Source organism: Lissotriton helveticus, chromosome 6, assembly GCF_964261635.1.
Source record: "Lissotriton helveticus chromosome 6, aLisHel1.1, whole genome shotgun sequence".
NCBI lineage: Eukaryota > Metazoa > Chordata > Amphibia > Caudata > Salamandridae > Lissotriton > Lissotriton helveticus.
Genome location: NC_136067.1, coordinates 1,589,699,564 through 1,589,709,645, shown reverse-complemented (window position 1 = coordinate 1,589,709,645; position 10,082 = coordinate 1,589,699,564). Strand labels below are relative to the sequence as shown.

Sequence of the window (10,082 nt, the reverse complement as noted above, 5' to 3'; positions counted from 1 at the left end):
TTCCATAGTCATTATCTCTAGGCGCTAACTCCTCAACTCAGAGACGTCCAAGATGTTCCATTGACTGGAGAACATCAAATACAAAGGAAAAGACACTTTAAACAAGCATATAGAGGAAGATTTTATACTCCTCTCATAACTATTATCTAACCTACCTCAGAACACTGTTTTATTCTTTATAACCTTGTAATCCTAGTCAACTATTATGATAGTATACCTAACTAAAATTATGCAATGTAATCTCGCTCTTGTAATGTGAAGCGCTCTGATACCCAAGGGTCTTGTTTGCACTATTGAAAACTGTATAATAAATAAATAAATAAATAATCCCTAAAGAAAAAAAGGAGGAGACCGGAAAAAATAGAAACAAGCATGAGGGAGCTAACTGAATGGAAGGAACAAGCCCGTGAGTGGTGTGTGCATGCGCGTGCGCAGTCTGCTCTTTTTGGAAGCACATACTCGTGCTTGTGGCGCACCCCTGCTCGCTCCCGCAATGTGGATGCCGCCACAAGCACGAGTATGTGCTTCCAAAAAGAGCACAGTGACGGCTAAAGGTCCTCCTATGCAGCGCATGCACGATGCGTAGGCGAGACCTAAAAAGGGAGGAAAATGAGCTAGAAGAAATGAGAGACAATCTGTACGGCAAGATGAAAGAAATTAACTTAAAAGAGTAAAATAAGGAAGGTGTGGAAAACAACGTAGATACCAAGATTAAATGATGAAGTTGGCACTTGGTAATGATGGGTATTTTATGATGGCCCTAAAATGCCATCAGAGGGCGAATTGATGGAGCAAGGATTCAAGAAAACGGAATTTGCTTGGATCAATTCCTCATTAATAAGTACTAACCTCTAGATGTAGAAAAGAAGTGAAAAATAACATAAGCACGACAGTCACATATGAGGTAGACAGCTTTTTGCATGCTTAAATACCAAAGATTAATTTGCAGCGTGATCATCCCGCTTTAAACCGAAAATGCTTCTGCGCATGTGAAAACCATAACCTACGTATATAACCATGTGATTAACTTGTTTGAGAAGGAAACTCTCACGCATGCACAAGAATTACTAACCTTAGGTCTGGAGGCACCTCGTGCCTAGCATATGCTTGCCTGAACTTAAAAGAAGATGTTGCTGCTAACGCTTCTGCTTAAAGAAAGAGAATTTAACATGGGATACAGTAGGAGTGGGTGGTGAACAGTGATAATCACATTTTTGAAATTAACATCTGTTTATGATTCTTTTATTAATAGTGTACATTTGGGCCGGTACACCTTGACAATGAAAGAAAATGGCGCTGGAAGAAAGATTGTACTGCGCATGTCCGGAAAGAGATGGTGCCAAAGATAAAGGACAGTAGCTGTGTGAACATAGGAACATGTGATATTTGTCTATGGAGCTTGAATAAAATGTTATCTAATTAGTTACAAAATGTGTATGGGAAAGAAAGACATCGATGAGCTAAAGGGGAAGGGTTTACCAAACAAAGGAGACTTAATAAATTAGCCGTGTCAGCATAGTATGATGTGAACTCCCATAGACTCAACCAATCATATTTTATTTTTTACCGAGATTTACAACTTTTGAGGGTGGGTCATGCAGAAGTAAGAGTATAACTAGAGTGACTTAAGTTGAAAAGGTGTGACGTCGATGCTGAGAGGTGTGGGCGAGAGCTGCTGCTGCAAAGAAGAACAAATTGGGAAGATTCATTCCTGGAAGACAGCCTGATTAGATTGAAGACTGCGGAAGAATATCGAGGAGGGAGACGGAATGTGACCTAGTGCCCAGAAAGTTGAACAACTGCCAAAAATCAAGGACAGTAGCTGTGTGAACATGGGAACGTGTGATATTTGTCAATGGAGCTTGAATAAAATGGTTTTTAATTAGTGACAAAATGTGTATGGGAAAGAAAGACATCGATGAGCTAAAGGGGAAGGTTTTACCAAACAAAAGAGTCCTAATAAATTGGATGTGTCAACATAGTATGATGTTAACTCCCCTAGTATCAACCAATCATATTTTATATTTTACCGAGATTTGCAACTTTTGAGGGTGGGACATGCAGAAGTAACAGTATAACTAGAGTGACTTAAGTTGAAGGGGTGTAACGTCGATGCTGAGGGTGGGCTAGAGCTGCTGCTACAAATAAGAACAGACTGGGAAGATTCATTCTTGAAAGACAGCCTGATTAGATTGAAGATTGCAGAAGAATAGCGTGGAGGGAGAGAGAGTAAGAGAGGGTTGCGCTCCGGTGCATCGGGGGTTCTAGAGAAGTTTTAGTGAGTATTATTCTATCCTGATCCTGTCCTATAGTCTCTGTCTCCTTATTCTTAATCAGGAGACCTCCACCAGTCCTTTGGCCAGAGGGTTGGGTATCCCGTTTCACCAGTTGGTAACTATTATTCTGTCTTATATTTGCATATCCTTCGCAAATGTGCGAGTTATTATGCCTTTTGTCTCTTTACCTATCCTCTCCTAATGCATTGAATTGTTGAATGTGTCTGTGAATTGAATGTTTTTGATATATGAACATTTTCTCTCCCATGAAAGTTGATGGAATTTGCACTGTGAATCTGTACAAATGAGCGTTCATTTTGACTGAGTTATTAGAATTTTTTTATGAATCTTACCCAGAGTCTTTGATTATTTTATTGAAAGTTGTAAGTTATAATTAGTTAATTTGTTTATATCACCATCAACTACACGACTAATGGTCCATTGACCAGAGGAAGACTGTTGATCTGTGGAGATTAGTTAGGAATTGACTAATCAAGATCAAAGTGAATATAAAACTTGGTCCCCAGCAGAACAGCCAGCAAACTTGAATGTGTATATGGGCCCAATTTGAATTTATTGTTGAATGTGAAGTGTTAATCCTTGGCTTTCTGCTGGATCTGCTACATTTGCACTACACAAATCTCCATACATACAAACACACCCAATATGTTACAGCATTATTTTTAAATGCAAAGGAATCACGTCAGAGGTGTAAACAGAAGCGACTAATAGAAAATCCTAAAGATAAAGCGTAGCATCCGTTAAAAGCTTAAGTCTGAGCTTAACAAAAAAATTCAATAGTATAAATCCAGTAAACAGTCATCCTTTTACGCCACCATTACTCATTGGCATATATTGTAATTGGGCAAAGGGTTCTAGATCCAACAAAGCTAAGAAATGCTAAACCCCAGATAGCATCACATCATTAAATGACGCCACAGCATCCTTGCATCATTTCATCTACACAATAGCGTTTTTTATTGTTTCAGACATTTATTGTATTTATTACATTAATTTCTAAGTAGAACAAAGTTACATAATTCTGTCATGCTTTAAACTTGACTGTTAAGCAAAGCAAAAACGACACAAACACGACAATGAGACAGCTACATGTACATACATTATTTTTACATACTGTACAAAGACACATTATAAAAAGTGCAACTTAAAAAAAATCCATCTTTTATCCATAGGACAAGATAGTACGATTAGTGCTGCAAGGCAGTAACATACTATTTAACAAACCTCAAAAACTTCATGTGCAACCTTTTCGGCAGATGGCACAGTGCAGATAGCGCCACCGTACGAGAAGCTGGAACCTCGGCTAGCACTGATATATAACATAGAGAGGTTTTTTTCCAGAAACATAGTTCTTTTTCCTTTTTTTGTATTTTTTTCCTGAATTGAGGCACCTACCCACAACATATAAATATAGTCTTGTTCGAAGGAACAGGATGAAGGGAGATCACTAACCTTTTATTCCAATTGACTAAAAATATTTCAGTTATTTAAGAAATAGCAATTGCCTGTATCCACAGGTGATCATAAGCATGTTGCTACTGCTGTTTATTTCACAGTATTCGACCCAGGGTTTACAATTTATAACGTCATCTTTCACATTATGCTGTTTCTCAGCTTCTCACACATTGTTCTGTTGTCTTTGGTGGAGGAGCACACCAGATCACTAATATCTGCTATCCAACTGAAGCCAGTGGCAGGCTCATATTGTTATGGGAAGTGATAGTCAAGGGAAAGTACAATGCAAAGCACGTAACCTTTTTTAGAAATTGCATAATTTTTTCTTGAGAAGCTATGGGTAGTCAGTGTTGCTTATTTTACTTGTACCTCATAACTACACCTTGCACTTAGAAAGAATGGCAGCAAGGGATTGTGCGTGTGTGCATCTGCACACACATTTTGGGAGTATATCTTGGTTACATATTATGTGCACTATTCAAATGTTTAGTATACATTTTCACATTTCGTATGAGAACATGGAACTTTTGTGCTCGTACAATGTTGACACAGATACATGAAATAATTAAACCTTAGCTTAATTTTGTAGGGTTACCAAATACTACCGAATTTTCCAACTCAATGAACACTTCAACTAAATTTGATAAGTTCATTTAGTTTGAAACAATGCCTTTAAAGACTAGAACATATCAAAAACTACCTAACACTTTGAGGAGATGGTATATGTCCTTTATTGCGTCTATATGATGCTTGAATCTATTTTACCACAACAGCAGTTACTCCACGGCTTCCACCTTTCTTCCTCTATTAAAACTTTCATAATTACAGGAGCACAGCACGAGATAAGATATTCCTTCAAAATAGGTTCAGTGAGCATAAGAAAGAGATGAGATTTCGCACTTCAGATACTGGCTTTTTACTCTATCCCTATGCCTTTCCATTGCTGTGTACTATGCCTCACTCGCACAATGCACAGATACAATGATATGCATCAATGGCAATCATGTGCAACAGGCCAGGTTTTTTTTTTTAAATTAAATGTTTGACGAGGTTTGAGGCAACTGCCTTGCTTGGAAGTGCAGAGGTAGTTGTAAACAGCACATTACTTACGAAATCACGCTTGTAATATCTGTGAGCACAAACTTTCCACAAGATCCATGAACTTTCCTAGCCTTTAAATGTTGCTGTGCATCAAAATGTGTTGAAAAAGTATGTTCCCATTCAAAGGATAGGGAGTCAGGAAACCAAGTCTTCCATATTCAAATGATTATATTCTACTCTTTCTACATTTACACATTCCATATGTTACCAGTATCAGAAAATGTTCCAGTGAGTCCTCCAATAACAGTGAATCCATGCAGTACGTTAGGTGTATTAGAGGTAACATATCTTTCATGAGTTCTGTCAACTGCAAGGTTCTTGTGGAAAACACTGATCTATTGTAATGAATCCGTAGTGTACATTGTTCCAGGAAATTAAGGTTACATGTACAATGTATACAAATAAGGCTGCCCAAGTAGCTTCTAGAGGACAAACCACAAGACACCAGTGCAAAGAATGGTGTTGGTAGTTTTAAAAAGGATAGATCACATGTACTAAATAATTGTTTTTCAATGGCAAGCAAATATGTATCTTAATACTTACACTGGCAGCCCACTGATATCTGAAGATCAAATACCTACATATGTAGTTTACGTGAAAACGCCAAATTCTTATTTACTGAGATGCTTGAAACACTAAAAATATTTCAGTAATGTCAAATGCCGACTTCAATTTGCCTGTGTTGTTTCACTCACATGTTCCAAGAGTCAAAATGCAAGTTGCACAGCATGACATCTTGATGTTGTTTTATTTTGAAGGTGTATATGCTTATGCGGAGCCAAAGAACATCCAAATTAATATGGTCTGAAGCATCCAGAGTTTTCTTGGACATTTCGAGATAATCCAAGCTCTGTTCAAGTTATGAGACAAATGGTGCATTTTCTACAATGAAGCCTCTTTTGACCGAAATTCTGTGTCAGATGGACACATACATTTAACTTGCTCTTCTTGGTTGACACCTAGTTTCTTTTTGTAAGCTTCATAAGATACAAAGCAGAATGTTAAGAAATAATGGGTCTGCAAGGAAAAGGAGCTCTTTTGCAGTCTTATTTCAAGGCACTTGACATATTCACGGTAGACTTTTGAAGTTGTGTGAATTTATACAGGGCCGGACTGGGATCGCAAATACGCGCAAGTGCTCTATGTCTAGCCTACTGCGGTTTGTCAAATGGTTGAGCTTTGCATAAACAATATGTTTAATGTGACATCCAAGGAGTTGAGATTAGGCGAACTTAAAGACAACTCAATTTTTTCTGTGTATTATCTTCATCATTGATCAAATATTGTTTGAGCACTTGGTTGTGGAAAGTTTAACTTCAACTGAAGTTTCAGTTTAACTCTGATCACTCTATAGTCGAAATGGAATACGGATTTCTGACTAGGATCGAAGCATATGATTATTCCGAGGTCTTTTTGATCTGCATGCAAATTGTCTTTTGAGTGGAATATGACCAGACCATAAAAAACAAATGGGAGAAGCATTTCATGAATAAATTACATGAACACTGTAACTCTCGCTGATATGCGCACAGAATTTAGAAGGAAGTCAGAACGTGACAATTCTTACATGAATCAATTTCTTGAAGAACACTGCTGGAGAAACTAGTGCAGGCAATCAGTGTTCTTATGTAGACTGGCGCTGGATTATTAGAACCTATCTTTGTTAATGTCTGGATGAAAGTTGCACATGATGTCATTTTTGTACCACTGGGATCATGATAGACAGATAAACCAGAAGAAAGCCAACAAATGTAAAAAAACAACAATTTAAACTGCCACTGGAAAAGGAGATCAAACTCCTCCAACATTGGACTGGAACAGCACCATGTTTTGCATGAAAACAGCAAAAAACTAAAGAGACAGGGTAGCAGTCGAAAGCAACACTTTTGAACCACAGGACGAACTGGCAGGAAGGTCCACTCTGAGGAAGTTACTTGTTAAGTGTGTTCTCCAATAAGCAAGAAGAACTGAGCAAAATGGGAAGCACCTAAACATGCATCTAGAGTGAAATATTAATATTTACATCCCACTCTTTCACATGTCCAAGAGCGGAGACCTGCTGAATAGATGACTCGTAATAGAACAACTAGCAATACACAGCTAATCCTTTTACATTTTTGATTACACTTGTAAACAAAGATACAATAAGCAGGTATTGCTGTGATACAGTGCATGAAGTCAGAACTCTAAAAGGCCTTACAGTACATAGTGCCAGTTTTTTGTTTCAAGGCTCTAAACGTGCCAACCTACCTGGGCATAAATTAAGTTGGTTGCAGATAATCATGCAAAACTACTTGAGCTAAGACACTGAAACTTTTCCCTTAAAGACTGAACAATATTTTGCTGCGTAGGTGATGGTACTCTCCACAAATAGTCATTGAGTTTGTCTGAGTCACTATACGTGTTCAGTTGTGGAGAGGAGGCGTGCCTGCTGCTTTGAGACTTTGCAGGTGTGCATGGATCACTGAAGGAATAAGACATGTCTGTGGTATTGAGTGTCTGAGGAGGGGCGTGGCTTACACTGAATGACATGCCAGACTTCTTTGCTTTGATTTGATCAGCATCCAAGCAACTGTCCTCGTCATCTGACCTGATTTCAACATAATCATCATCGTCGTCATTGTCGTCTGACCCGCCTTTGTCTTTAAAGTTAGAAAAATAGTTCTGCGTTGCAATCTCAGCATTGAGGGCTGGGTTTCTGTTTACAAGTAATATTTGTTGGGAGTCCTGCAGAGTGAGATCTGAACGTTCTTTCAAACTTTTCTGAGTCGTATCACATGAAAATGAACCAGGCGTATCATACACATTGTTTGGCCTACCAGACCACACACATTCATTGGAATTCAGATTTTTTGGGGTCAGTTTGTCCCTGTAATTTAAGGTTTCACCTGACTTGCTGGCCATAACTGAAGGGATTGACTGTGATCTACCATACTTTGGGAGTTTGGAACTGCTTCCTCTATTTTCCAAAGAGTTGAACAGGAAATCTTGGCGCACATTCTGTTTGTTAGACTGACTCGCAAATGTGCTACATCTTTGGGTTTGGTCCTGGGGATGAGAGGAACCTTTGAAGGAAGGTATGGAACAAGTCAGCTGCTTCTGGGAACATTTCGCATTGAGTTCAGAAGAGTTGTAAATAGATTTAGCACCTTGATCGTCAGACAAGGAGAAAAAATTGGCCAAGTCTCCATTACTGTAGGTAGAATCTAAAAGCCACTCCTCCATTTGTGAACATTCGCTACTGAGCTGTGATGACAGTGGCTTCGGGTGTGAGCTGTTTGAAGCAGATGAGGTGGATCGGGAATCGTTCTGTGGTTTGGATGGCGTCTCTCGAAAAAGAATCTGGTCATACAGTTGGGAATATTCTGCAATCCTGGCACCTGGTAATGAAAATTGATAAAATTACCACATAGTGAACACTATGTAACTGAACAATTTTGACATATAACAAGCACTGAAAAACCCAATTGTTTTGGCCTTTGTATGAACCTGAGATGGAACGGTGTTAGCAGCATAGGCAGAAACAGTATAAGCGCTCCTCACACGCAGATCGACTACAATATGATAGCAGAAGTGCAAGTCCCTCTAATAAACAAATAGCCAGTACACTTTCGCCAACAGGATACTATTCTGAAAGTAGCAACGCAAGTGGGCCTTGGACACAAACCGGTGTCCAAGAATGAAGCAACAGCAGTAGCGACTGCTTCTTTCACAGAAAATAAAAGTATTGACAGTAGCTATACAGGATAACACACACACAAAGAAAGTAAAGGTGCAGCACAACTAGTGAAAGCTTCCCTAACAGTCTTGGGAATAAGCCACTATGGAGCTATGGATAACCAAAATGGTCAGCAGAGCTGGTGACTACAGGTAAGGCTACAGCCAGATTCTTGGGGAAAAAATCAGCCCTTTTCCTGGCACAGTGAGTGACTGAGAGATGAAATTCCATTTGCCTGTGGTACTGAAAATCATTGCTGATGGATGGGTTCAAAGAAGACTGGTAGCCCACAATGTCACAGAGGAATGCCACAACAGTGGCCTGAAAAAGAAAAGAGATAATAGTGTGATTCTAGCACAATGGCTGAATGAATGAGAGTAAGAGGCTTGTATTAAAGACACTCAACGGCCACTGGATGGAGTTAACCTGACCACTCTGAGGAACCAATAGAGAATAACTAAAAACACCCACATTTAGAATTTGTATTCTGACAAATTTTCTTCTTATAAATGGTATAAAAGTGTAGGAGGTGCATCCCATATGCCGTGTTGCCATTGAAGTCTGTGTTTCAAGCATTTCACTCATTTCTTTGAGTGTGACTCCTTAAGTGCAACGTCTATGCTGCAAAGTATGTGCCTCATCTTCTGACCATCTTCATCTGCCAAAGGACCAAAGCTGCACCTCAGTGATCAGACCCAATAAGTCCTAAAATTGTCTGAGGTTGTTTGTGTTTCACTTCAGCTTGGATGTGGCTTTTCTGCTGGAGCTGAACTCTACCTTCTGAACAGGACCTCAGTTAATTTGCAGGGCACATGTAGTACTGTCACAGGGGGTAGGGTTTAGGTAGTTATGTGGAAGCAGTACGAAGTACATGATGTCAGGTGAGTGTATTCTATGGTAAAATGCAGGGGGCATGGTACATGCTCAGAGTGCATGGTACAGAATGCAGCTGCTGTAGGGTCTTTGTTTTGGTGTTGGCGAGGTGTAGATGGTGGTGTGGATTAGATGTGGTGGTGCAAGCAATGATTTGGAGTGCAGATGGTTGTGTAAAGGAGGTAGTTTGTGTAGGGGTAGGGCAAGAAATAGGTGGTGGTGTACATGTTGGTATACAGTGCAGCCATAAGATGGATGGCAATGTTGTGGTGCAGATGTAGCCAAGTTCCCAACTCATAAGCCTTCCACAGTAATTTAGATTTCCAGGCGCCGGTGTTTTTTCCAGAAGTAAGGGGTACGTAGCTACTTCTGCTCATTCAACTAGATGATAGTGGCATAGCCCTAGGTTAGATTTACTTTGTTTCACCAGCATTACATTCATTTTGCCAAGTACTGCTAATTACACAGCTCTGGATTTCAGTTTCTTAATTTAAAGTGGGTGTTAGAAGCGGCTGTCTCTAGTTGGCAGAGGTATACACTTCTGACAAATAGGGACACACCTTTTCTAGTCAGGGCAAGGGGATCACACACTTAGATAACCCCTGCTCACCCCCTTGGTAGCTTGGCAAAGCAGACAG

General features: G+C 39.4%; 1 protein-coding gene across 2 annotated transcripts in view; it reads right to left on the bottom strand.

Moving 5' to 3' along the window:
* Positions 1 to 3,227: 3,227 nt before the first annotated feature.
* PLEKHG1 (pleckstrin homology and RhoGEF domain containing G1) overlaps positions 3,228 to 10,082 on the bottom strand; it is a 288,105-nt gene continuing 281,250 nt past the window's right edge. Inside the window, exon 18 of one of the 2 annotated variants that reach the window (XM_078649384.1) lies at positions 3,228 to 8,233. In XM_078649384.1, the coding sequence (XP_078505510.1) occupies positions 7,134 to 8,233 (1,100 nt within the window). In that variant the 3' untranslated portion in view covers positions 3,228 to 7,133. The remainder of the gene's footprint in view (positions 8,234 to 10,082) is intronic. The other variant, XM_078649385.1, reaches the window with a different exon arrangement.